This window comes from Symsagittifera roscoffensis, chromosome 4, assembly GCF_963678635.1.
Source record: "Symsagittifera roscoffensis chromosome 4, txSymRosc1.1, whole genome shotgun sequence".
NCBI classification, from domain to species: domain Eukaryota; kingdom Metazoa; phylum Xenacoelomorpha; order Acoela; family Convolutidae; genus Symsagittifera; species Symsagittifera roscoffensis.
The window spans coordinates 12,773,911-12,801,795 of NC_087065.1; the positions used below are offsets into that span (position 1 = coordinate 12,773,911).

At 37.6% G+C, this 27,885-nt stretch overlaps 1 protein-coding gene across 1 annotated transcript; it reads right to left on the bottom strand.

Annotated features, from left to right (window-relative positions):
* Positions 1-968: 968 nt before the first annotated feature.
* Positions 969-26,113, bottom strand: LOC134844745 (neuronal acetylcholine receptor subunit beta-3-like). Its single transcript, XM_063861559.1, has 6 exons — positions 26,086-26,113; positions 25,774-26,012; positions 24,026-24,167; positions 5,513-5,713; positions 2,229-2,663; positions 969-1,372 (listed from the first exon to the last, which is right to left on the bottom strand). Exons 1-6 carry the CDS (start codon positions 26,111-26,113, stop codon positions 969-971), a joined length of 1,449 nt encoding a protein of 482 aa, XP_063717629.1.
* Positions 26,114-27,885: the final 1,772 nt, after the last annotated feature.

The window sequence follows — 27,885 nt, forward strand, 5'->3', positions numbered from 1 at the left end:
AAAAGTGAACAAAAAAGCAATGGAAGATCAGACAACACTTTAATCGCTTCCTTCGTAGTGCGCACACCAGTTCGATTATTTTTTGCGCGGAGCTTAACAATCTGATGATAGTTAAAATAACAAAGGTGTTTGACAAACTGATGATCATGTTTGAGCAAAGGGGAGAAAAACAAACGGATTAATCGGTGAAGACTATTCAAATTGTTTGGGGGACGGATTTCGCAAACAGTTGCAAAACATTCGTTGAAAAGAGATCGTGAAAGTATGCAATTCAACTATTCAACAAATTCAGTTATGCCATTGTTGCACTTTTTTTTCCTGATTACTTGCAGAGTGAGGAAGTTGGTATTAAACAGTCCTGTTTAAGTACTGAAGCATTGATATCGCATTACTGGTTTTCCGATCTCAATTTTGCAATCTCTAATCATAAATAAAGTGACATTGTCCAGTGGCATCATAAAGTTTTTAGCATGTTTTTCTGTGCATTTATCTCAATATATGAAAACAAATGGGATGGAAGAGATATTATGACTTTGAAAAAGAAGAAAAAACTCAAACCTCAGTTTTGGAGTTTGAACCTCGAATCTTTTTCTGCATTGTAAAAACTGCTCATCAAACAATTTCATATATGAAAAATGTGGAAAACGTTTATAAAAGCAATATTTCTATGCACTCCATTCTTGGAATTGTATGATCAATTGTTTTTGTCTGTAAATCTTTGATGAGCGTTTTTAGTGCTCGACTGATAGCCATCAAACACGGAATATTTAATTGCATATTTTTGCATTTCAACCCTTATGCAAAAAAAAATCACCGGGTTTACCCCAGGTATTAGAAAATTGAACAGACAACCGAGTCTTTCTTTAAAAAAGCTACGCTCAGACACTCTTGTGGGTTACTGTAAGGGTTTTCCATAGTTATCATGATGTTCTAATTATTAATGGTGCCAGTAATTCTCGTGCATCTTTCTAAGCATCCATTAGAAAATAAAACACCAGTAGGACTGTCGTCATGTTCAGAACGTGCCATATCCAGAAGGCTCTATCAATAAAAATAGCAAAATAGCGCCATTGCTGAGCCGAGCACTCCAATTCCAGTTCTTTTGTCTTCTCTTTCTGGTTCGGGCTCTCCTGGACATTCAGTTTCTCCGTTAAATCAACCTTTCTTTTTGGTTCAAGTCGAAAATCAGAGTCTGCATTTTCGGAGCTCGGTTTCTCGCTAAATCGGTCTTCTTTTTGATCGGATCTTCGAGAACGTTTGAATGGGACTGGACATGGTTTCAAGAATAGGTATCCAACAAACTTGCTCGAGATGAGACGCTGCAGAAATTCGTACATCACCAAATAAGAGGAATTGTTGTGAATGTTGACGACTAAAATGTTCTATTTTATACATAATTTTCATATCAAAGATCGCTATTCGACCATTACTTGGTTTTTTGAGGTTCTATTTTTTTAAAATAACAACTTTTTGTGTCCGAGGGAGAGATCGCCGTTTGACCATTAACTAGTTATATGAGGTTGACATAACGTCTTTTCGTTTTCATTAGGAGAAAAAATTTTGGTTTGGAAAATTGCTAGTCATACATCCAATAGAATGGAAACTGTATGACTTGCCATTTCAGTGAATGGCGATCAACCAGAGTAGCCATGGATACCAATTAAAGAGGAGAGACTGGAAAAAAAAACATTTCAACCAGCAATTTTGTCTTTCAGTTACAGCGATTTTAGATGCTTGAAAAATCGTTTTTTTTACCTTCTAAAGAGACCGCAAACTTTTCTGGAAGCAATTCATTGGTTAAAAGGAAAACATAACAACGCACAATTTCAATCAAGATTAATCAGTAGAATATTGTGTCTCCGCGTGTTTTTGTTCGTATAATAAAATATTACGGACAGGTATTTTACGGATCTCGTAATATAATACCACCAATTTTGTCAAAATTGCCTTCCTCGGCCAAACTGTACCTTTATAAGACGCTTCACTTGAAAATCAAAAACCGGCCTTAAAATCTATCAAAATTCAATCGCAAATCCATCTATCAAAGTTTTATTGACTCCAAAGAACCTCGTTGAATTACTTCTTAGTATAAACCTAGTCTGCAAGTAATATGTTTGTGGAATCCGCAAAATTTAAGGAGAGTCCGCCTTTACATTCAATTTGGTGAGAGCAACTAAAAGATTGCTAGAATCAGATCAAAAGTGAACATAAAAGTATTAATGACTGACCCATGACTGCAGTGACACAAGTCCAAGTAAGGTGAAAAGTGATACAAGCTATCAAGTAGATCAGATAGGGCACGTTGTGCGAGCTAGCAGGCAGAATGTCCACCAGGGTGCCATAGGTCACGATCTCAGTTAGCAGAATGGTCACTGCAAAAGAAACTTTCTCCCCCGAGTCAGCTGGTATGAAGAAAGTCACCGCGGATAGCAAGTATAGAACCACACAGGGGTACACGAATACAATCTGGTAGAATAATGGTCGACGTTTGAATTTGATGGTCACTTGGATAATTTCTCTGGTCGGAACTCCGTGCCAAACAAGTAGGGTTTTTTGGATTTCGGGGGCTTCCACTAGAATCCATTGGTCATGAGGTGTGAAGTATTGTAAAGGCATTTGGTACTTATTTGATCCAGTGTCAGAATAGTAGCTGGACTCTAGGTCTAAAAAACGCATCGCATACTTTTCTAAACTATACCACAGTGTTCTCGGAGTTAAAATTTTGAGAAAAAACTATATTCCTTATTTTTTGTAATGTTTCTTGGAATATTTGCAGTCATTTTGGATGATTCTGGGAAGATTTGCATTTCATTTGCAAGAAACAAGCTAAAATTGGCATTTTAATTCAAACCTATTCACAATTTTTTTTGTTGTCTTTGGTATGTTCGGTGCAAATTAAATTATATATTAGTCTGTAGCAGATTAGTTCGGTTTTGTAACCCTGGTTCGGCCGCCGATGAAGCAGAAGAGCAAACAAATGACAAGTGTAAGGACTTAGTAGATAATGGATATATTCTTCGACCGCTAGCTTTTGAGATTCAGGGCGCTGTCGGCCTAGGCACGGAATTTTTTTGAGCAAGCTTTGTTAGAGCTTAAGCATATGTACTGAGGAACCTAGGGCAAGCAATTTTAAAACAGAGAATCTCCTTGACAATACAGATTGCGAACGCCGTTTGCGTATTTGGCACAAAAATTGACAAAACAACTTTCGACGAAATTTTTCTTGTAATACAATTTATGTAATTATACATAGTTTCTCGTGTCGATTTGCGTGTTTTAATAGAAGAAACATGACCACAATCGAGTTTAATTGTAAACACTAATCATTTCCTTTTTATGATTATCGCTTCCATATCTAGATAGTTTCAAGGATTTTACAAGAAGTAGCAGACACTCAGCAACAATTCAAAGCAGAAATTGCTGGGACTTGTAGCCCCTAAGTCGACGAAACATAAGTTAACTTCGCGTATCATTGCAAAATCAAAGTTACTAAAAAAGTATACATCAATAAGAAAATCAAAAATGGTAGATTAAAAATTTAGTTTAAAAATACGATTTTTTTTTAATAATCTGAAGTTTTTTTTTACTGTTTTTCTAATCAGAATATACACAATGATTAGATTTTTTTGAAAAGCATGTTCAGATGTTTGCATAAAATGGTTGAAATATTAGCAACAAAGATCATCCTGAGTTTAAATTCGTTTCGGTTATTGTTTGATAATCTGTGCTTAAAATATTTTCGTATAAAATTCTTTCGGGTACTAAGCACTCAACGACCCTTAAAGCAGTCAAAGCACTCTAAATCAAAAATTTATGCAACTTAAAGTAAAAGTATTGTAGTTAAAAGTGATTGGCCAAACATAGCCAAGGCAACTCAATCAACACCGTCAGGCATTTCATTAACAAGCAATTCAAGTATAATTATATATATATATATATATACATAAACATATATATATACAACATATATATATAGACAACTCGCACTCGCAACAGAAGACCACTCCCAAAACAAGACGACTGGCCAAATCTTAAGAAAAAGACAACTCGCAAAAGAGACAACCCGTATAAAACTCGGAAGAAATCTTGATTTTCCTTTAATCTAATTGTGAAAAAAAGCTGTGAAACAACAAAATCTTCGAAGCCTCAACACTTTTTTTGGGTATAAAATCTTAACATATCAACGCTACAAATCAAGAGCTTACAGCTGCAAAATAGATAATTGATTTCATCGTTTTCAATAGTTTTTGGTTTCTTCTGTTGCAATTGTTCATATTTAGGACATTTATAGGGCTTTTCTCCGGATTTGAACCGAATCAGACAATTTTCCATTTAATTATGTTCGTTCCTTATTTACTGAATGATTTCTGATACAGTGGGGTTGTTGATACAGTTGGGTTATCAGCTTAATATTATTACTGTTAGATTTTTCGTAGCAACAAATCGTAAATCATTGGGAGGTAGCAGTTAATTATATTATCATGTACAATATATACTTGGTAGAAAATGAGGAACATCTTTAAAAAGTGCCATCAGCATAACAAGTCAACCAGGATTTTCCAAGTTTAGTTCAGCGGTCAACACAAAAAGGTCAGTCGGAATCCCCGGCCCTATGTCATGAGCCAAGAAATTCTCCCCTTTAGAGTGATTATAATTTTCACGGGAGTTGCTAAATCTCTTTTTCGTTGAATCTCTCTTGCAACCGAAGTAAATTTAGGCTTGTTTGCTGCGCATTGCGCATTCCTCAGAAACGGTGCTCGTTAGATTTTGAGAAACAGATATATTTGTGCTGTTTCTTTTATTTTTTGCATGACACTAAAACGTTTTGAAAATTTACATGTTGCACCCCAGAAGTAATGAAACGTTTAACAATCATGCTTTCATAGCCTCCTTTTTTCAACCAAATTTAAATTGAAAAAATGCAAAAAAGATAAGACAAAAGTAGAAAACTTACTTTTCAACTTCTCGTTCATGAAATAACACACAATGTGAATGATTTAGTTTTTTCTCCACAAATAAATCATTATGTATAAATGCTTGCCAAAGTCTTTTTGAGCATCTCCAAGATTTTAACCAGCTTTTTTCATTAAATCGAATTTCAAAATTTTTTTCATCTTCCAAGATCAAGGTTCGTTTACCGCGCTGACTTGTAATGAATTGCAACATTGTTCGATTATTGAGTGGAAACATATTTAGAAAGCAAAATGATGATTTACAAAATAATGCAAACATTATATAGTTATATATATGCATAAAAATCAAGGTGTACTAATTAAATTAAAAATACATCATATTAATCAAATCAGATTACTGAAAAAAAGTATATTTCTTCATTTAAAGATATATATATATATATATAAATATATAAATATACTTTTTTTCAGTAATATGATTTGATTAACGTGATGTTTTTTATTTAATTAGTCCACCTGAATTAACATGTATAGTTTAAAAAATTACCGTGGTCGACTAATTGCACAACAATCGACTGCATCCTTTTTTTAAAACTTACCTAGAATGAAGTTTGTGTTTTTGGATGCGTATGGCGAAAGAGTCATGAAACACTCCTGGCGGTCGAAAGGGAAACGGGTCACATCAAACTGACAGGTCAGCTGGTATGTCACCAATGAACTGTACGCCAGCACCATTCCAATGTCGAATACTGCTTGTCTGGTCATTGACTGGTACTTTACCAGTGACGTCTCCCACACAACTTTAATAAAAGACATTTATCGGATAATTAAAAATATAACACTGGATGTATCAGGAACTCAGTTGGATTCGATCCACTCACCACTCAAAGGGTTCCACCCCTTTGGTAATAATTTACGACATCCATATTCAGCCGGCCGAAATTATAATCTTTCATGAAAACCGCCTATATACTTGTGATATGCGTTGCGATATCGGTTGAAAACAAGTTGTAATTCAATACTGTATTTGGAATATTGCATTTAGATTTTCTCTTTCTTTTGTTTTATTTTGTTACTGAGAGCTAGATCAGTGTTACGAACTCTGATCTCTCACTTATTCTCAATGTCATCACTCACTATGACCTTGAGCATACCATAAAAGTAATGAGTAAGCACCATAGGTTGGTTGTACATACATAGACAAATACTGCTACTGCAGTAGCGGTATGACACACCCCCCTCGGTGGAAGAAATAAATTATACAACATAAGTAGGATAATTTATTTAAAAAGATTTCAATATACTCAGTTCATAAGAAAGTCTCCTGGTTAATTGACGGTTTAGTTTATGGAACTCTCAGTTTTCTTCCAACTCTATTTCCCAACTCGGGTTCCATTCAACTCCTTCGTCTAGTGTAGCATACCCAAATTTTCGCATGAAGAGGTGTCTTTCGAGTCGTCTTACTTTTGATTCCATTGGTCTATCGCTTCGATCCTTGAAGTCTCTCAGTTGATTTCTGTATTCCTTAAGTGCTTCCTTCAGAAGTCCTCCCCCTGTGAGATTTTCTGAAATCTCTTTAATTGAATGCTTTATCGGGTCTCCAAAGCGTTTAGGTTCCTTGTTTTTTGTTTGCCTGGAGCTTCGTCTGATACCCGACTCTTCAGTACTCGACTCGTCCGAAAATCCTTGTGGTGGTTCGAAAGTTGTATCTTTTTCCGAAATTTGGTGGGGATTTCCTCGGATTTCGTCTGCAACTCGCTGTACTCCTCTTTTTAGCAATTGGTCTGCATACTTCTCCCACTCGGACGGTGCTAAATTGCGATTGTGGAATGTGTCCACTATGTCCTCTAGGGGAGTGTGGGAGTCAATATATTTCAATTTTGACCGCTGTTTTGGTTTCGGTGTAGAACTTGACTGATTTTTGGTGTCCACTTTTTCCGGCCTTGATGTCGATTGCTCCTGTTCCGGGTTGACTGCCGTCGCAGTTTGGCTTGTCCCCTGTTGCTGCTTGTTTCGATTTTTCTTTTCTTTCCCGTTCTTTTCCTACTTCTTGGTGTCGTTTTCCTCTATAGTTGATTTTGGGCCCGCCAAATTGGGTTTTGCTCTTTTGACTGCCAAGTTCAGACCTCCCCCTGATTCTGTGTCTTTTGAAGTCACTATTGTTTGGCTCTTTTGAAAACGCTCTATGGGATTCATCGTATCTGCGATCTCCATTTCTTCTTGTAGTTCTTCATCTGATCCCAGCTCCTCGAGTAATTCTGGGGAACTGATCCTCTTAAACTTTTTTGTAGGTTCCACCGATGGACTTTTACTCGTGCTTCGCTGATTATCTTGTGTCAGCCCCGTTTTCGGTTGTCCAATATCCGATTTCCTATAAATCGAGCCAGTAGACGTCTTGATTGTTGAGTCTGTTTCAGAAGCGATTTTCCCTTTTAGTTGTCTGGTTAATGCTTGTCCGCTTTTTCTTAGTGGGTCCTTTCTGAGTATTGTTTTAGGTGGTGATTTACATTGACTTTCCACTTTGTCCTCCACAAATCCTTTCTCCCAAGAGTAAATCATCTCCTTTCGAAGATCGGGATTGAGTAGTCCTGTCTCGTCCACTAATTTTCTGATATCGTTTTTAGCCGCATCTCTTCTCTCGTTGTTCCATCGGGCGTTCGCCTCCAACAGATCCTTTAGAGCTTTGGCCTTTTCTTTATCTCTGTCCGATGTTAGCTGCTGCTTGTGCAGTGGGCTTGTATCTCTGCTGAGTTGTCCTTTGCGTACTATTTTGAGGTTCTCTCTCGACTGGTCAATTCTACGTTTCAATTGAGAAGCCGTCAGCGCTGAGCGTTCCAAGTGTTGTTTGTCTAAATACTCAGAATCATTTAAAAACCTATCCCTCACAATTTTAAATTCTGTTTTTGGTAGTCTGCCAAAATGTGCTTGAAACGGGGATACTTGAATGGTTTTCTGCTTGTTCCACCGTAAATCTCTCATTATAATACTAAGACATAACTTGATTGATTTATTATTTTCTTCGAGCATCATCACCCCCAGTCTTCTTTTTATAGTTTGGATTGTACGTTCAACCAAACCACAGCCTCTGTGGTCCCCCACCGGACAGAATTTTTGCTCGATATTGAGTTCCGAACAGAATTTTTTTAGCGTTTTCGCCTTAAAACCTGAAAATTGGTCCGAACGAATTGATTCAGGAACTCCATGCGTGTCGATATATGATCTCAAAAATTTTACTGTGCACTTCCCACTTGTAGATTTTGTAACCTTCACTGATGGAAATTTTGAGAATCGATCTATCGCTACTAAAAGGTAGATTTTTTTCCTTTTTGGTTTTCTATGGGCCCCGCATAATCTAATTGTACTTCCTGTCCCGGCTGCGTGAGCAGTGGCAGTGGTTTTGACGTATTTTTCGAAATAAGATATTTTACATTCTTACCATATCTGGTACAGCTACGGCACTCCTCTGCCAGATTCACAATGTCCTTATTCATGTGTGGCCACCACAGGTATTGCGCTGCTCCCAGCATAGCCTCTTGGCCTGGATGCCCTCGATGTATTCTTTTTAGGACAGCTTGTCTGAGTTGTACGGGGACTGCTAGCCGGTTATTCACCAAGATGCAGTCGTCCTGAACTGCCATCTGTGACCACAACGGGTTTGTATAAGGTCCCATTAATTCAAAGCCTTGTTTGTCCCCTCTTTCTATCACTCGTCTGAGGCGGTCCATCCACGTGTCTTCGGTGGTCAATTCTGCTAGTAGACTTTTGTCGAACAGTTTTGCTGAAAAGTCCAGGGTCTCTACTTGTTGCTGCTTTTGCAGTTTATTTTTTCCTTCGGCGGTTCTATTGAGCACACTTCCTCTTCACTCTCCGCCTCTTCTGTAGTCGTCATGTCCATCTCTATTACCTGCACCTCACTGAGTTTCCGTTGCGCCGATGCGATTGGTTTAGTCAATGCTGAACTCGATTCATGTTCCGAGCTGTCCCTGACTTCTTGGGTGTGTGCCACCAGATCTCTATTTTCCCGTATATTGTCTTCTCCGCCTATTAGTTGCCAGAATGAGAGTAGTCTTTGATCTGCTTCTCTTTGTTGATCCGGTTCAAGCTGCCATTTTACTCGTGATGCATGTCGTGTTTCACTGTCTGAGCTATCTCTGTTTTTCCGGCCACCTCTAATTATTTTCCTTGTACGCTGGACTGTCTCTGTGATCTCCTCCTCTTCCGAAAGTTCGTTTGTGTTGGATAGTGAGCGGTTCCACTTTGGGTCCATTAGAATCTCTTCGCGTTCCTCATTTCGCCATTCTTGTGGTGAGGCCGACCACCAGTCGTATGATCTGTTTCCTGACATCTCGATCCTTGAGTCTGTTTTTTTTTTCTAATTTCTGGCACTGGTTGTTTTACGATTTTGGAATTATTTAAGACTGACTGTTTGTTGGGTTGATTTGACAAAAAAGTGATCTGTTTTTGTTGAACTTTTGTGTTTAGCTGTTTTTGCAGTCGTGAAAACTGTTTTCTTTCGTTACGGTCGAGCTTTGTTCGTTTTTGACCGTTTTGGTTGCTATAGCAACCATTACTTGATGACTGTTTCTTTGCATTCCTTCTAGAACATTCTAGAACGTTTTCGTTCCGGTTGAGCGACCCAGTTTCTTTAAGCCTACTGTTCCAGCAGTCGAACGCTTCATGAAAGGAGTTTATTGTCGCTACTACAAACTTTTCGTCTAATTCGGATTCACGCCAGGGATCATTGAAAGGATCACGCGATAAATAATCAACTATGCCCATGTCCCTCGCCGGAATGTGAACTATTTTGAACTGATATGGCAGTTACCGGTCAACCCATCGGGTTAAACGTGATTGGTAGGTCTTGTTCGATTTGTTACTATCCAATGCTGTTGTTAGTGCTTTATGATCAGTTGCAATGGTAAATGGTTTTCCCAAGAGGTAGTGTTTATATCTATCTACTGCCCACACAACTGCCAATAACTCCAATTCATTTGTTGAATATTTTTTTTCTTGGGCATTTAGGTATCGGGATGCGAATGAAATTGGGACCCACAGGCCTTCATCATTTTGTTGTTCTAAAGTAGCCCCCCACTCATATTTTTTTACCGGGAGTTTCATGTTTTTTAACTTTTTCTTTTGATTCTCTTCTTTTAGAAGTGGTCTTAATTTTTCAGTCAGACTTGCTGCGTTAGGTACAAATTTAGCTAAATGATTTATACTTCCCAGGAATGACCTTAGCTGTTTAAGCGATTTCGGCGGGTTTAAATTTACTACCGCTTCCGTTTTAGTGATTTTTGGTCTAACCCCTGCTTCTGAGAGATGATGACCCAACCAATTCACTTCTTGTTTGAAAAATTCGCATTTTGATAGTTTCAATGCCAAATTTTCCGCGTCCAATTTTTTCAATACTGCTTCTACCAAGTTTCCATGTTCAATTTCACTTCCCTTTGACACAATAAGTATGTCATCCAGAAAACAGAACGTGTTTTTAGCGTGGTTGATTGTTCTATCCATGGCCTTTTGAAATTCAGCTGGCATATCTGCTAAACCGTAGAACCCTGTCAAAAATCTGTCAAGGTTCCGGTTGCTTTTCCACCAACAATGTTGAAGTTGCATTGTCTAGCTGTATCAGCAGCCAATTTTAATTGACTGTACGCATATTTCAAATCTAACACCGAAAAATATAGCGTAACTTTTTTGTTTTCAGTCACAATCTGGCTTACCCCATCAATGAGTTCATCTACATTCGGCATTTGGTATTTATTTTTGAACAATTGTCTATTGATTGGTTTCGCGTCCATTGCCAATTTTATTGAATCGTCTTTCTTTACTGTTATCACAATCGGAGCGATAAAGCAATCACTTGTACATTTATCAAGTTTTGTTATATGACCTTCTGTCAACAACTTCTCGACTTCTTTTTCGACTTTATCTTGTATGTGAATTGGGATTCTTCTCCCCTTTTCTTGAATCGGACATAATGGATATTTAAATTTTGAGCTGACAATTTGATTTTTCGAAATACCTTGTCTTTCAAATAAGTTTTTAAATTGAGTGAAAAATTTTTCTTTCCAACCTTCTGACTGCTCGCACATGAACACGTCAAACCTGGTGAGTTCCTTGGGCGCTGGTTTTTGTGTAGTAACTATTCCCACTTGTCCTTGCAAGTCTAGTCCCATGATACATCTGGTCTTTCGTTCTGATACCAGAAAGGTGGCGCCCTTTATCTCCCAGCCCGCTGACCTCAGATTGGTCTTTAGGGCTCCAAGTATACTGATCGGTTGTTTGTTGTAGTCCACGAATTTGGTTTGTAAGTTCAGTTTATCTGACGGAATGAATCTTACTTTGTTTGATTTTTCCATAATTTCCTTCGTTGTCACCCAGTTGAGAAATGAAACTGGACTTCCTGTGTCCACTGTTAATTGAATTATTTGGTTATCTATTCGTACCATGGCCTTTAATGATTTTACACGCTTCCATGTTGGATCGCGAATCGAATCTATTTTCTGAACTCGTAACATTTTTCCGTTTGATTTGTTCCTCATTTCATTGATTCGATCTTTCACATATTTTGAAACTCTCTCGTTTTCCGGTTGATAGGTTTGTACCGACATAACTTCAAATTCACTACATGACCCAACACTTTCACTTATCTGATCGCATTCCTCTACCGATCCTTCCGAGTCTTCCGCAACTTCACTTACTTGTTGGGATCTGCACATTTTAGCGAAATGATTTTTTTACCACAGTGTTTACAAGTTTTCCCCATCGCTGGACAATTTTTCAGGTGTCCCTGGTCAAACGTCCTTCCACGTCTATTACATGGTTTTGTTTTCGTGTTTTGATTCTTGTTATTGTTTTGTCTTTTAGTCGATTCCCTTCTGTTTGGAGTCTTGGTTGTCCCCGACAAATTTCGAACTGCCATTACAGGTTCTTGTTTTATTCTCACACCCGAGGTGTAATTGCTACTTGATCCCGCTATAGCCGCAGCATTAGTCTTTTGAAACGCCATTGTGGTTAACTTGCTATGTTCAAATTTTATAGCCCTTTTCAGAACCTCTTCCGGGTCTAGAGTCTCGAATGTCAGCGTGTCCTGCAATGTCATGTTTTTTCATTTTTGAAATGAACAGGTCTCGGACTATTTCATTTTCCAATGCTCCCAGTTCTGATCGGGCTGCTTGTGCAGTTAACGCTGCGTGAAATGATTCCAGAGATTCTCCATGTTCTTCCATTCTCGTAAATAGCTTGTATCTTTCGTATGTTACACATTTTACCTTTTGAAACGAGACTTCTGCCAAATCTGTAATTTCCCGGAACGTCATTCTCGATATTTCAGCATGCGGGTTCTTTTGTAGGAATCTCTTCTTTCCCTCTGTACCCAAAGACAAAAATAATCTGGACACCAATTTCTTTTGCACTTCGTTGTAGAAGACATTGAGTCCGACTCGTGGGCCTCTTGTCTTCCTCTCATCGTTCTCCAATACTACTCTATCTATAGCTAGCTTATCTCTAAGAATCCTAGCGTTCCTCGCATCTTCATTCTCTCCGTCTCTGGGTGTTTCTGTGTGTGGTGGTGGTTCCTCTAATATGTCTTTTGTTTCTTCCAAAATTGTTTGTTTCTTCCGTTTTTTATTTAATTAGTCCACCTGAATTAACATGTATAGTTTAAAAAATTACCGTGGTCGACTAATTGCACAACAATCGACTGCATCCTTTTTTTAAAACTTACCTAGAATGAAGTTTGTGTTTTTGGATGCATATGGCGAAAGAGTCATGAAACACTCCTGGCGGTCGAAAGGGAAACGGGTCACATCAAACTGACAGGTCAGCTGGTATGTCACCAATGAACTGTACGCCAGCACCATTCCAATGTCGAATACTGCTTGTCTGGTCATTGACTGGTACTTTACCAGTGACGTCTCCCATACAACTTTTAAAAAAGACATTTATCGGATAATTAAAAATATAACACTGGATGTATCAGGAACTCAGTTGGATTCGATCCACTCACCACTCAAAGGGTTCCACCCTTTTGGTAATAATTTACGACATCCATATTCAGCCGGCCGAAATTATAAGTTTTCATGAAAACCGCCTATATACTTGTGATATGCGTTGCGATATCGGTTGAAAACAAGTTGTAATTCAATACTGTATTTGGAATATTGAATTTAGGTTTTCTTTTTCTTTTGTTTTATTTTGTTACTGAGAGCTAGATCAGTGTTACGAACTCTGATCTCTCACTTATTCTCAATGTCATCACTCACTATGACCTTGAGCATACCATAAAAGTAATGAGTAAGCACCATAGGTTGGTTGTACATACATAGACAAATACTGCTACTGCAGTAGCGGTATGACACACCCCCTTCGGTGGAAGAAATAAATTATACAACATAAGTAGGATAATTTATTTAAAAAGAGTTCAATATACTCAGTTCATAAGAAAGTCTCCTGGTTAATTGACGGTTTAGTTTATGGAATTCTCAGTTTTCTTCCAACTCTATTTCCCAACTCGGGTTCCATTCAACCCCTTCGTCTAGTGTAGCATACCCAAAATTTCGCATGAAGAGGTGTCTTTCGAGTCGTCTTACTTTTGATTCCATTGGTCTATCGCTTCGATCCTTGAAGTCTCTCAGTTGATTTCTGTATTCCTTAAGTGCTTCCTTCAGAAGTCCTCCCCCTGTGAGATTTTCTGATATCTCTTTAATTGAATGCTTTATCGGGTCTCCAAAGCGTTTAGGTTCCTTGTTTTTCGTTTGCCTGGAGCTTCGTCTGATACGCGACTCTTCAGTACTCGACTCGTCCGAAAATCCTTGTGGTGGTTCGAAAGTTGTATCTTTTTCCGAAATTTGTTGGGGATTTCCTCGGATTTCGTCTGCAACTCGCTGTACTCCTCTTTTTAGCAATTTGTCTGCATACTTCTCCCACTCGGACGGTGCTAAATTGCGATTGTGGAATGTGTCCACTATGTCCTCTAGGGGAGTGTGGGAGTCAATATATTTCAATTTTGACCGCTGTTTTGGTTTCGGTGTAGAACTTGACTGATTTTTGGTGTCTACCTTTTCCGGCCTTGATGTCGATTGCTCCTGTTCCGGGTTGACTGCCGTCGCAGTTTGGCTTTTCCCCTGTTGCTGCTTGTTTCGATTTTTCTTTTCTTTCCCGTTCTTTTCCGACTTCTTGGTGTCGTTTTCCTCTATAGTTGATTTTGGGCCCGCCAAATTGGGTTTTGCTCTTTTGACTGCCAAGTTCAGACCTCCCCCTGCTTCTGTGTCTTTTGAAGTCACTATTGTTTGGCTCTTTTGAAAACGCTCTATGGGATTCATCGTATCTGCGATCTCCATTTCTTCTTGTAGTTCTTCATCTGATCCCAGCTCCTCGAGTAATTCTGGGGAACTGATCCTCTTAAACTTTTTTGTAGGTTCCACCGATGGACTTTTACTCGTGCTTCGCTGATTATCTTGTGTCAGCACCGTTTTCGATTGTCCAATATCCGATTTCCTATAAATCGAGCCAGTAGACGTCTTGATTGTTGAGTCTGTTTCAGAAGCGATTTTCCCTTTTAGTTGTCTGGTTAATGCTTGTCCGCTTTTTCTTAGTGGGTCCTTTCTGAGTATTGTTTTAGGTGGTGATTTACATTGATTTTCCACATTGTCCTCCCCAAATCCTTTCTCCCAGGAGTAAATCATCTCCTTTCGAAGATCGGGATTGAGTAGTCCTGTCTCGTCCACTAATTTTCTGATATCGTTTTTAGCCGCATCTCTTCTCTCGTTGTTCCATCGGGCGTTCGCCTCCAACAGATCCTTTAGAGCTCCATCCACGTGTCTTCGGTGGTCAATTCTGCTAGTAGACTTTTGTCGAACAGTTTTGCTGAATTGTCCAGGGTCTCTACTTGTTGCTGCTTTTGCAGTTTATTTTTTCCTTCGGCGGTTCTATTGAGCACACTTCCTCTTCACTCTCCGCCTCTTCTGTAGTCGTCATGTCCATCTCTATTACCTGCACCTCACTGAGTTTCCGTTGCGCCGATGCGATTGGTTTAGTCAATGCTGAACTCGATTCATGTTCCGAGCTGTCCCTGACTTCTTGGGTGTGTGCCACAAGATCTCTATTTTCCCGTATATTGTCTTCTCCGCCTATTAGTTGCCAGAATGAGAGTAGTCTTTGATCTGCTTCTCTTTGTTGATTCGGTTCAAGCTGCCATTTTACTCGTGATGCATGTCGTGTTTCACTGTCTGAGCTATCTCTGTTTTTCCGGCCACCTCTAATTATTTTCCTTGTACGCTGGACTGTCTCTGTGATCTCCTCCTCTTCCGAAAGTTCGTTTGTGTTGGATAGTGAGCGGTTCCACTTTGGGTCCATTAGAATCTCTTGGCGTTCCTCATTTCGCCATTCTTGTGGTGAGGCCGACCAAAAGTCGTATGATCTGTTTCCTGACATCTCGATCCTTGAGTCTGTTTTTTTTTTCTAATTTCTGGCACTGGTTGTTTTACGATTTTGGAATTATTTAAGACTGACTGTTTGTTGGGTTGATTTGACAAAAAAGTGATCTGTTTATGTTGAACTTTTGTGTTTAGCTGTTTTTGCAGTCGTGAAAACTGTTTTCTTTCGTTCCGGTCGAGCTTTGTTCGTTTTTGACCGTTTTGGTTGCTATAGCAACCATTACTTGATGACTGTTTCTTTGCATTCCTTCTAGAACATTCTAGAACGTTTTCGTTCCGGTTGAGCGACCCAGTTTCTTTAAGCCTACTGTTCCAGCAGTCGAACGCTTCATAAAAGGAGTTTATTGTCGCTACTACAAACTTTTCGTCTAATTCGGATTCAAGCCAGGGATCATTGAAAGGATCACGCAATAAATAATCAACTATGCCCATGTCCCTCGCCGGAATGTGAACTATTTTGAACTGATATGGCAGTTACCGGTCAACACATCGGGTTAGACGTGATTGGTAGGTCTTGTTCGATTTGTTACTATCCAATGCTGTTGTTAGTGCTTTATGATCAGTTGCAATGGTAAATGGTTTTCCCAAGAGGTAGTGTTTATATCTATCTACTGCCCACACAACTGCCAATAACTCCAATTCATTTGTTGAATATTTTTTTTCTTGGGCATTTAGGTATCGGGATGCGAATGAAATTGGGACCCACAGGCCTTCATCATTTTGTTGTTCTAAAGTAGCCCCTAGCCCATCATGGCTAGCATCGCATTTAACTCGTGTTTCTCGGGTCTCATCGTAATAATGTACTTTTGTTATACTTGCCACAGCTTCTTTTATAGCATTAAATACTACCGTGTGTTCATCCCCCCACTCAAATTTTTTTACCGGGAGCTTCATGTTTTTTAACTTTTTCTTTTGATTCTCTTCTTTTAGAAGTGGTCTTAATTTTTCAGTCAGACTTGCTGCGTTAGGTAGAAATTTAGCTAAATGATTTATACTTCCCAGGAATGACCTTAGCTGTTTAAGCGATTTCGGCGGGTTTAAATTTACTACCGCTTCCGTTTTAGTGATTTTTGGTCTAACCCCTGCTTCTGAGAGATGATGACCCAACCAATTCACTTCTTGTTTGAAAAATTCGCATTTTGATAGTTTCAATGCCAAATTTTCCGCGTCCAATTTTTTCAATACTGCTTCTACCAAGTTTCCATGTTCAATTTCACTTCCCTTTGACACAATAAGTATGTCATCCAGAAAACAGAACGTGTTTTTAGCGTGGTTGATTGTTCTATCCATGGCCTTTTGAAATTCAGCTGGCATATCTGCTAAACCGTAGAACCCTGTCAAAAATCTGTCAAGGTTCCGGTTGCTTTTCCACCAACAATGTTGAAGTTGCATTGTCTAGCTGTATCAGCAGCCAATTTTAATTGACTGTACGCATATTTCAAATCTAACACCGAAAAATATAGCGTAACTTTTTTGTTTTCAGTCACAATCTGGCTTACCCCATCAATGAGTTCATCTACATTCGGCATTTGGTATTTATTTTTGAACAATTGTCTATTGATTGGTTTCGCGTCCATTGCCAATTTTATTGAATCGTCTTTCTTTACTGTTATCACAATCGGAGCGATAAAGCAATCACTTGTACATTTATCAAGTTTTGTTATATGACCTTCTGTCAACAACTTCTCGACTTCTTTTTCGACTTTATCTTGTATGTGAATTGGGATTCTTCTCCCCTTTTCTTGAATCGGACATAATGGATATTTAAATTTTGAGCTGACAATTTGATTTTTCGAAATACCTTGTCTTTCAAATAAGTTTTTAAATTGAGTGAAAAATTTTTCTTTCCAACCTTCTGACTGCTCGCACATGAACACGTCAAACCTGGTGAGTTCCTTGGGCGCTGGTTTTTGTGTAGTAACTATTCCCACTTGTCCTTGCAAGTCTAGTCCCATGATACATCTGGTCTTTCGTTCTGATACCAGAAAGGTGGCGCCCTTTATCTCCCAGCCCGCTGACCTCAGATTGGTCTTTAGGGCTCCAAGTATACTGATCGGTTGTTTGTTGTAGTCCACGAATTTGGTTTGTAAGTTCAGTTTATCTGACGGAATGAATCTTACTTTGTTTGATTTTTCCATAATTTCCTTCGTTGTCACCCAGTTGAGAAATGAAACTGGACTTCCTGTGTCCACTGTTAATTGAATTATTTGGTTATCTATTCGTACCATGGCCTTTAATGATTTTACACGCTTCCATGTTGGATCGCGAATCGAATCTATTTTCTGAACTCGTAACATTTTTCCGTTTGATTTGTTCCTCATTTCATTGATTCGATCTTTCACATATTTTGAAACTCTCTCGTTTTCCGGTTGATAGGTTTGTACCGACATAACTTCAAATTCACTACATGACCCAACACTTTCACTTATCTGATCGCATTCCTCTACCAATCCTTCCGAGTCTTCCCCAACTTCACTTACTTGTTGGGATCTGCACATTTTAGCGAAATGATTTTTTTACCAGTGTTTACAAGTTTTCCCCATCGCTGGACAATTTTTCAGGTGTCCCTGGTCAAACGTCCTTCCACGTCTATTACTTGGTTTTGTTTTCGTGTTTTGATTCTTGTTATTGTTTTGTCTTTTAGTCGATTCCCTTCTGTTTGGAGTCTTGGTGGTCCCCGACAAATTTGGAACTGCCATTACAGGTTCTTGTTTTATTCTCACACCCGAGGTGTAATTGCTACTTGATCCCCCTGTAGCCGCAGCATTAGTCTTTTGAAACGCCATTGTGGTTAACTTGCTATGTTCAAATTTTATAGCCCTTTTTTTGAACCTCTTTCGGGTCTAGAGTCTCGAATGTCAGCGTGTCCTGCAATGTCATGTTTTTTCATTTTTGAAATGAACAGGTCTCGGACTATTTCATTTTCCAATGCTCCCAGTTCTGATCGGGCTGCTTGTGCAGTTAACGCTGCGTGAAATGATTCCAGAGATTCTCCATGTTCTTCCATTCTCGTAAATAGCTTGTATCTTTCGTATGTTACATATTTTACCTTTTGAAACGAGACTTCTGCCAAATCTGTAATTTCCCGGAACGTCATTCTCGATATTTCAGCATGCGGGTTCTTTTGTAGGAATCTCTTCTTTCCCTCTGTACCCAAAGACAAAAATAATCTGGACACCAATTTCTTTTGCACTTCGTTGTAGAAGACATTGTGTCCGACTCGTGGGCCTCTTGTCTTCCTCTCATCGTTCTCCAATACTACTCTATCTATAGCTAGCTTATCTCTAAGAATCCTAGCGTTCCTCGCATCTTCATTCTCTCCGTCTCTGGGTGTTTCTGGGCGTGGTGGTGGTTCCTCTAATATGTCTTTTGTTTCTTCCAAAATAATCTCTGGGTTCACATTTTCTTTGACCGTAACCGCCATGAGAAATTGTTCGAACCAGATTTTGAATTGCCACGGAGGGTCTAGATTCGCTGACGCCCAAAACACCGGAATTCCCATATCCGTTCTGTTATCTTGAGCTGCGAATCCTGCTGGCTGCGCCATGTGATATGCGTTGCGATATTGGTTGAAAACAAGTTGTAATTCAATACTGTATTTGGAATATTGAATTTAGGTTTTCTTTTTCTCTTGTTTTATTTTGTTACTGAGAGCTAGATCAGTGTTACGAACTCTGATCTCTCACTTATTCTCAATGTCATCACTCACTATGACCTTGAGCATACCATAAAAGTAATGAGTAAGCACCATAGGTTGGTTGTACATACATAGACAAATACTGCTACTGCAGTAGCGGTATGACAATACTATTTAAGGGGGAGCGCGCTCTGAAAAATGCGCTATTTTTTGGTCAAAACTTTGCAGAAAAAAAGCAGAAAAACGGCTTTTTTATCCATTTTTTACCAAAAATATGCTTGCGAGGCAGATATTTTTTGCTTTTGAAGATGTTTTTAAAACCAATTTGATGGCTCTAAAGAAAGATATCAAACTCTCCTCGAAAAAATGATCCGCCCTGGGACGTTTGTTAAAAGAAAAATACACACGCGATACTGTAATATAAAAAGCAAGGATTATCAATAACCTAACTATGGGTATAATAATAAATATGTTCCCGTATAGAATCATAAATTATTGTTCAATGATGTTGTTATCGTTCAAATTATTTTAAAAAAAATTAAAAACGTTTGAGGAAATTTTAATTAATTTTCTCCAAGAATTGAAAAGAAATGAAAAATTAATGTCCAAAATAAAAACTGTCATAGTTTTTAATTGCGACAGCTGAAGATTACAGCACTATTTTCCACGTGAAGTAACGAACCGCAAAAATCTTCGAACAGTTATCACCAACATATTCCCGGGTTGACCAAAAGTCGCAAGAATCTTAAATTTCATTTCAAGAATCTTAAAATTCATACAAAAAAAAGACCTAGAAAGTTGCAAGATAGAGTTTTTTCAATGAAAAAATAGTAAGATAGTGTTTTTTCTCACAAAAAATTTGTAAAATAGTAAATTTTCTAAGAAAATTTTCAAATTTTTTCGCATGTTTATTTAAAAATATATATTTCTTATAACCAGTCTAAAAGTACAGTAATAGAAATTCAGAGGGCAAAAGGCTCAATGTTGTTATATGAGTGAAATAAAAAACCACTAACTTTACATAATACATTACATTATAAAGACTATCTAAAAATTTTAACATCCATAAACTTTGAAGAAAAAAAGTTCCAAAATTGATTTTTATCTGTTATCAAGATGCAGAAACAGGTTCAAAATGTTCTCGTTGATTTTTTGATGTTTGAAAAAATAACTATCCGCATCCAGTTTTAAGCGTTAATAATCGCTTATATTATGATTTTAGTGCCAGTATTACTAAAATCGAGAAAAAATCGACTTTATCAATTAGAAATTGATTATATTCAATCCTTTGAAATCAAAATATTTTATATTATAATGCATTTTAATCAAACAAAACTTTTTTTCAATTCATCTATTTTTCGATACAAAAAAAATCAATTATAATCGATTAACTTAATTGCAATTTCTCATTTATATGTTTTGCGCAAAAAATCCATTATAGTCGATTATAATTTCTTTTATTTTTCCCATTTTGTCCTCGATCTAGCCTATTAATTGCTTTTTTTCATGCTTTTTGTAGACATTGGTTTTAAAACTTTTCCAATCACGTCAAATTTATAGCGTTTTTGCATTTTTCTTTTTTCTTCATTAGAGTTGTTTCATGATGCCCATTGTAAGTTTTTTAACCACCAAAAAATCACTACATTGCTTTAGTTTCCTGATTTGTTCCTGATTTATTTTTTTCACCTACTGCGTGAACTTTTCAACTAATTTGAAAAGATTTCTCTAAAACTTTTGTTTCGTAGTAAAACTAGTTTTCAGATGGACCAAAGTGTGACAAGACATATCCCTATTAGAGATTCTGTTGATGACTGAAAAATAACAACCCATAGAATATAAACAAAGTTAGTTTTTGATGTGACTAAATTTTGGCACAATAAAATATATAAAGTGTTTTTGTATGAAATACTACCAATTATAAACGATTATAAGAGGTTATAATCTCTTGAAACATATCGCAATGACATTTTGCCGTCTGCAACTATGTTCCAAGTTTCCCCTGCATTCAGTAAAATAAGAAATTAATCAACTATATTACAATTATTACTGTACTTTTATCAAAAGTATAATTAATTATAAGCGCCAAATTTAGATGTTTATACGATATTTTGGTGATCATAATTGGTATTAATACAATTATAATTAAAAAATGAAGAAAAAAAAAACGTTATATTTTTGAACTGATTTGAAAATTGTCAAAACAATTTTTCCATTTTTTAAATAAACCAACGTCTACGAAAGGCATAACATATAAGCAGTTCATGTGGAAGGTCGAAAACAAAATCAGCAAACAAAAAGGATTGTACACAATTATAATCGATTATAATGGGTTTTTGTGCAAAACAATAATATTGAAGTTCGGATAAAAATAATCGATTATAATCGATAATCATGTATTATAACTGATTATATTTGATTATAACTGAAGAGAGATTACAATAGACTATTAATTGATTAAAATCAATTTTTTTCTGACTTTTTGTAAGACTGGTACTAAAATCATACTATAATTGATTATTAACGCTTGAAACTGGATGCGGGCCCTTTCTTGTACGTAAGATCACGCATCTTGTACGTAAGACACTTGTGACTGATTGATCAGATTGTTCAACGATGAAGATATTTGAGTCTCCCAACAGTGTAATTTCTTTGTTCATACGTTTTGGTTGTTTATTTTTTTTATTGTAGTATAGAATCATTTTTAAACGTTGGGTTTGCGACAAGTGATTACGTTAAATTCCAATCGCCATTTGTATTCGGTTGTTTTTGTCTAGCTGTTTCCACTTGGGCTGCAAACTTTTTTCTCGTGTAATATCAAAGATGGTCCTTGTATATCGCTGTCGCCCGTGTCGCTCCCTAGCTCAAAGTTGTCACCTCGTTCTCGACGGTATACTCTCAATGAATTGCCCATATGTTGCTTTGGTTTTCTCTCCATCAACATTGTCTTCCTTGAATTGTTGCTTATACTCTCACTTTCTGCGTCCGGCCCTCTTTTCAAGTCTTCCTTAGTTTCATATTCATTTTTAAGTGTGACCGTATTTTGTCTTCCTTCCTGGTCTTTTTCCTTAGTTCTCCTTCTCCGAGTGACGACGTTTTGTAGTGTAAACTCCAAGTTTTTAAGCTACCACTTTTCTCCCTGCGTCTCGGTAGTCCAGTTGAATTCCAGTGCTTCTTTTTTAACATTCGAAATTTGATGATTGTTCCCAGTTCTGATGATTGTTCCCGAAATTTAACTTGTTCTCTGCTCGTACTCTGATATGAGCGAGGCGTTTCTAACAACAGTTGCCTGAATGCACCGCTCCATTTTATCGCATCGTTCTTTGTCATTTAGTTAGGTGCCGGTCTTGGTCTGGTAAAACCATTCAAGACTGTTCTTAACGCAAGTCCTTCTCTTTTTTATCTTTTCGTGATCAGGCCAAATCTATTGAATGTATCCTTACTCTGTCTCTTTCAGTTGCGCTTCAACTCATTTCACCACATATATATTAACTATTTTTTAGTTACTTTTCATTCTTCTGGCATAACCTTACGAGGACAAACTGTGAATTCTGTGCATTGTAAGGGGATTCCGCAACAGGCCCAAATCAGATTTGTCGCGGAATCCGCAACATTGCTACTTTTCTTTGACCTTCTTTGCTGTTTTGGATTCCACAAACAAATACCTAAAACACTGTACCGTTCAAAATCGCTCCAAAAATAGGCGAATTTGCGGAATCCGCAACCGTATTTGCGGAACCAGAACAGTTTGTGGAAGCCACGCACAAATAACAAGACATGTGTATAGTTGAATTGAGCTGTTGCGGAATCCGCAACTGTGAGCGGAACCCGCAAACTGTAAGTGTGAGCGGAATCCGCATACTGTAAGTAGCAATTTTTTTACCAAAAAATTGCGCTTTTTGGCGCGCGCTCCCCCCTCAAAGTTAGTATATATTGCCGCCAAAGGCGCTTTAAGAAAAATTTTAGGGTCCGTCACCAAAAATGGATATCTGAAAATAGTACAAAGCGTCGGCAGGGGGTCGGCAGGGGTCGGCAGGGGGTCGAATCCCTCAGGGGGAAGGGGCGTCCGAAAATGTGAACCGTTTCATTGCAGTGATGAGCTGTACAGCTCGTATGTTCGTCCTTTCCCTCGTAGATAATTGGTCTTAAAACTGTTCTAAAATCAATGGATCCATGTTGTTGGATCCACTCCTCGCAATGTTATCGATGGTTTTTGTTGTTGCTTAATCTAAATTTGAATCTTTTATTAATGCGACACAGAAAATCTGCTTCATTCAATTCACTTCTGAACGTTTCATTCTTTTAATGTATTATGCAATTTTTTTGCTTCTTGTCCATTGGCGGTAAGTCTGAATAAAAGGATCTGGGGATAAGTTTTTGTCTAGTACACAATACTTTTCAATTTCTGTCGTTGAGTGAGTTCGATTTCGACCCATAGCCGTTTAACTCTTGATTTGTAATATCGTACATAATCACAAAAAAGGCTTGATGTGCATTCCTTCCACCATATCAGATTTCAGTTCCGTATATGGAAATCGCCAAAGTCATTTGGTTTTGATTTTGGTATTTTCATGTTTTTCATTTTTGTGTTGTTTAAGATAATTTCTCGTCTTTATCCCAACTCTGCTTCAGTATTTCTTTCATTTTTTGTAATTTTTTCATCTGAACGTTATCTTGTTTCATACTTACTTTTTCTTGATTTTTTCCTAATTGTTCATAGTTTCGCTACATCTGTACTGTTCCCTCGCTTCGATTGGAACCATTGTAGATCGGCTCGTGATCAGCTTCACCGCACATGACGTCATTAGATTGGACGCAGGTTTTTAATTCAACATTGGGCGTGACCAAAACTTTTTGTGCCGCAATCGAGTTTTTCGAAAAATGCTGTTTTGAGCAGTTTTTGAAAAGTTTTTTAAAAAACTAAATTACGTCTTTTTTCGGCGCGCGCTAAGCAGCCCTTTAAAATTAATCTACTTAGGCTTCATCGTCGCCCCGCCCCCACCGCTCCTTCGGGACGCTTCTGATTTGAAGTATCTGACCTGTGTCAGGCACCCAGAAAGTGTTGGCTGGCAACAGCAGCGTGTCCAGGGTCCCCCCATCATCGAACTCACTTGCATTCCACTTTGCACTTGGGGAGTAGTAATAGAAGAAGATGAAGAATTTTCCCTCCCACAGTCCATTCTAAATTAAACTCCTTCTCTCTATGTTCAATCAGGGATTCAGTAGCGTATTTAGGGGGGGGGGGGGGGGCGGGTGAGAGGTCGATCAGAAAATCGATTTGGTCGTCCCAAAGGTTGACAAAATTTTTGAAACTTTTCTTAAAAATCCGCCTCATCAAGAAATGTCAGATCCGCCCCTGCAAGGATGACCGGTTACTGTGCTAGTAAGTTAGTTTTCAAAACTTCAGTTTCAGGATTTCAGAAGACAAAAGATGAAAGAGACAGATGGCGTGACTACCTGAGTGTCCTGTCAATGCAGATCTTGCGAGAAAATTGCAAGAATCTTGCAAGATACCCGGGTTGACCTCTATACACCTAAAATGCTTATCATTTAATTCTATGCATCAAATGTGTGGAAAAATGCTTGTCATACACTTTTCATACAACTTCGAAAAATGATTTAAAAAAAGTTATAAGCTAATTTTTGCTGCTGTTTGATTCTAATAAAAACAGTCTGGTGATAAAAAAAACCATTGTTTTTGTTTTTTGAAAAAAAAGGCTATCATACAATTCCCATATATGGAAATTATATCAATAGCGTTTTCTTGATGGCGACACAAGAATTTTTTCGAAGTAATTTTGAAATTGCCCCAAACAACTTTTCGTTTTTTTTTTCAACCGCAAATTGAATTTTGTACGAAAACAAACATTTTCCAATAAAATATTTCCCTTAATATTTTTCCCTTTTTTTCCTTACAAACATTTTCTTTAATATATTTTTTCAAAAACGCTGAAAACTCCCATTTCTTTTGTATGGTATGTTTATGTTTGCCTTCATCAAGGTCTGATAAATTAAAAATTTCAAATTTTCAAATTATCATCGTTGAAAAATTTTTGCCAAATTTTAAAGGTTTGTTACTTTCGTTATATGATTTGTAAAAGACTGCTCAAAGACAATTCAGGTCGGTTTCAATGCATTGGAAATGGAAAACTGTCCAACTTTCGGTGCTTTGAGTAAACCAAGGTCTTTGTTCCTTGTGTTCGGTTACAAACACAACCCAAAATTTTTCAGGAATTGAATTTTGAAACAAAAAATCATTTTTTTTGGTTTATGGAAAAATGCCTATCATACAATTTCCATATATGGAAAAATGATTATTATAGAGATTTCATACAATTTTCTGTACGTATGGAATTGTATGACAAGAAGTTTTTTCATATATGGAAATTGAATGTTAAAAAGTTTTGGTCAACCCGGGTGTATGCAAAATCTCGAGAACACTCGAGTAGTTCTTAGACCTACCTACTACTTGGACTCTTGTCTGAAAGTTACATAGTTCGTTTCCACTCCCCACTCGCACCTTTCAAATTTTCTATTTTTATACTTGTTTTACGTGTGATTATGGCCAAACGCGTGATGTTACCTTGTAAGGTATGAAAAACAAAATATGTTCTTATTTATTAGTTTGTACGATGCCAAGTTTGATTGCATTATGACAACGTTAAAATGGTTTTTCAAAACTGAAATTGAAAGGTCGGGGGGGGGGGGGGGTGGAAAAGAGCCAAGCTCATAATAGGAAAAGGATCAAGTAGAACAATATATGGCCAATACTTCCCTTTTCGTCGACCTCTTGTATGTTCAACAGGTCAATGTACACAAACACAGTCTTGTTCACCATATCGAGGGGCGGCCACAAACTAGGAAGGGCCTTCTTCAATCTCTCCATTAGTCTGTTCTGCCCTGCAACTCCATTATCCAGGGTAGCCGCTCCATCCGTAGCTACAGGGGCTTTTCTCACGACAAAGGGACGGAATGCGCGCGGAGAGTTCTCACTCAAATAATGAACGCCATTCAAACTGCCCAAATCTGACTAATTTTATTGTATATATTTTTGGAACTTCATGAATTCTGATTGGCTGACACAATTTTCGGCCATTACGTCCTTCTGGCGTGAGAGATTCTACCATCGTTACCTTCAGACGAACAAACCAAAACGAAGATTGAAGAAAAAGAAAAACAAAAAAATAACATAAATGAAAAACTTCTCAAAACGATTTTTCCGAGTTTTCAGCCAGACTTTGTGCTGTGAGTGTTTTTTGTGACTGTTTTTGCTTAAAGGTCACATCAAATATATTCTCAGAGCTTAATTTCCTTTGCCAAATAAGCAGGTGAAACTTGCACCGAATCAAATTAAAAGTTTTTTCACGCTTCTGGGACTTCACATTGCTTGGTGGGGGATACTTTTAATTGATGTTTGTCGACGCAAATGACCAAACCGATGGTTCGATTTCCTTTGAAAACTTAATAGACCAAAACTAAGCCAAACCAACTTTGAGTTAAATTAAAAGCGTCTATTCAAACCAAAAAAAAACATACGCACGAAAAAAAACCAAGTCACAGTTTGCATCAGGGAATATAATATGCAGGAGCCCAATTACAGTTTTAAAAAACACGAAGACCGTAAAAGTTTCTTTATTTATGACTTTTAAAAAACTGGTCGAGTGTTTTCCATTTTTTTTGTAATTTGACCTGTTTCAAAAACCAATTTTTCAACTGCGCCAAAGGTTTTGTAAAGTGAAAAGTTATTTCAAAAAAATTGTAAAAAGGTTAACGATCTAAAAAACACATAAGGTATATGCAAAACGACTAACAATTTTGCTTAAAAAAGAGCAAAACAGTCTTCTAGCCTTCGTATCTTAGGCCATAATCAACATTGGCGAACCCCAGATTTTGGTACAAATCTGTATAGTTTTAGTCGAAAGTAGATTGAAAGGTTATAGAACAAGCTTGTAAACTCTGATATAAACTATAATCACTGTCATACAAAGTCTCCAAAGACAAAATAATAACTTAGTATAATGCCATAGAAAATTTAGACGTTTGATTTTTTTGAACCATCATTAGTAATTGTAGATTTAGCGGATTGCATCTATAGGTCCGTTCTCTATCTTACTTAATGGCACCGCGAAGTGGTCCTTTGGGAACTGAACTCAGTGGGGCGACCGAGGTTTGGTACTATCCACAACTCCGAAACGGCTAAGATGGTGGCAACTAGTCTGTACCGTACAATGGTGCTCGTCCCTTTTTCGCACCGCTCTTGTGGCTGTATCGTCAGCACTCGCCACCGGATGAATTTCCAATGGTAATTAAATTCAAATAAACATGAGTCCAAATACAGTAGACTCTAAGTGGTCAGAATAACACTTAATAAAGCAATCAAAGGGAAAAGGTCCGCGATTTATCAACATAATTGCCTAATCGCAAATCAGTTTCACTTTTATTCAACTAAACGATTCTCCCTCTCTAGAGAACCTTAACTATCCAATTACGCTCAAAAATTCCACGCCACCACTTAGTTTGATCTGCTAAAACCAAAAGTGTCTATGCTGATCACTATTCTTTAAGGGATTTGGACTGATCTTTTTAACTTCAGGAATCAGTGAGGTCTTTTTTTTTCAGATGCAACTATCAAGTTGAAAGCAATTACAAAGCCCAACTATAAATTTTTTAAATCCAATTTTTCTAGCTGTCAGTAGACTAGGGGTCTAACTGAGTTAAAAAGCCATCTCTGGGGCGCTTAATAAGTATCCCGTGCAATCAAAATATTTTTGAGACTTAATTCCAGTACCGCCATCATTTTATTGCCACCACATCGCCACCAATCTTACTACCATTTCCAAAAATTTTGGCTCTTTTTGTTCATTGGGGGCCGAGAAACGACTTCTAAAAGTCTGCATTG

Excerpts from the sequence above, each read along its gene's own strand:
- LOC134844745 (XM_063861559.1), bottom strand. The coding sequence starts at position 26,113 with ATGGTAGAATCTCTCACGCCAGAAGGAC. Across the intron at positions 26,013-26,085 it reads ATCTCTCACGCCAGAAGGAC|ATTTGGGCAGTTTGAATGGC; the intron begins GTAATGGCCGAA and ends AAAATTAGTCAG. Across the intron at positions 24,168-25,773 it reads ACCTGTTGAACATACAAGAG|AATGGACTGTGGGAGGGAAA; the intron begins GTCGACGAAAAG and ends AGTTTAATTTAG.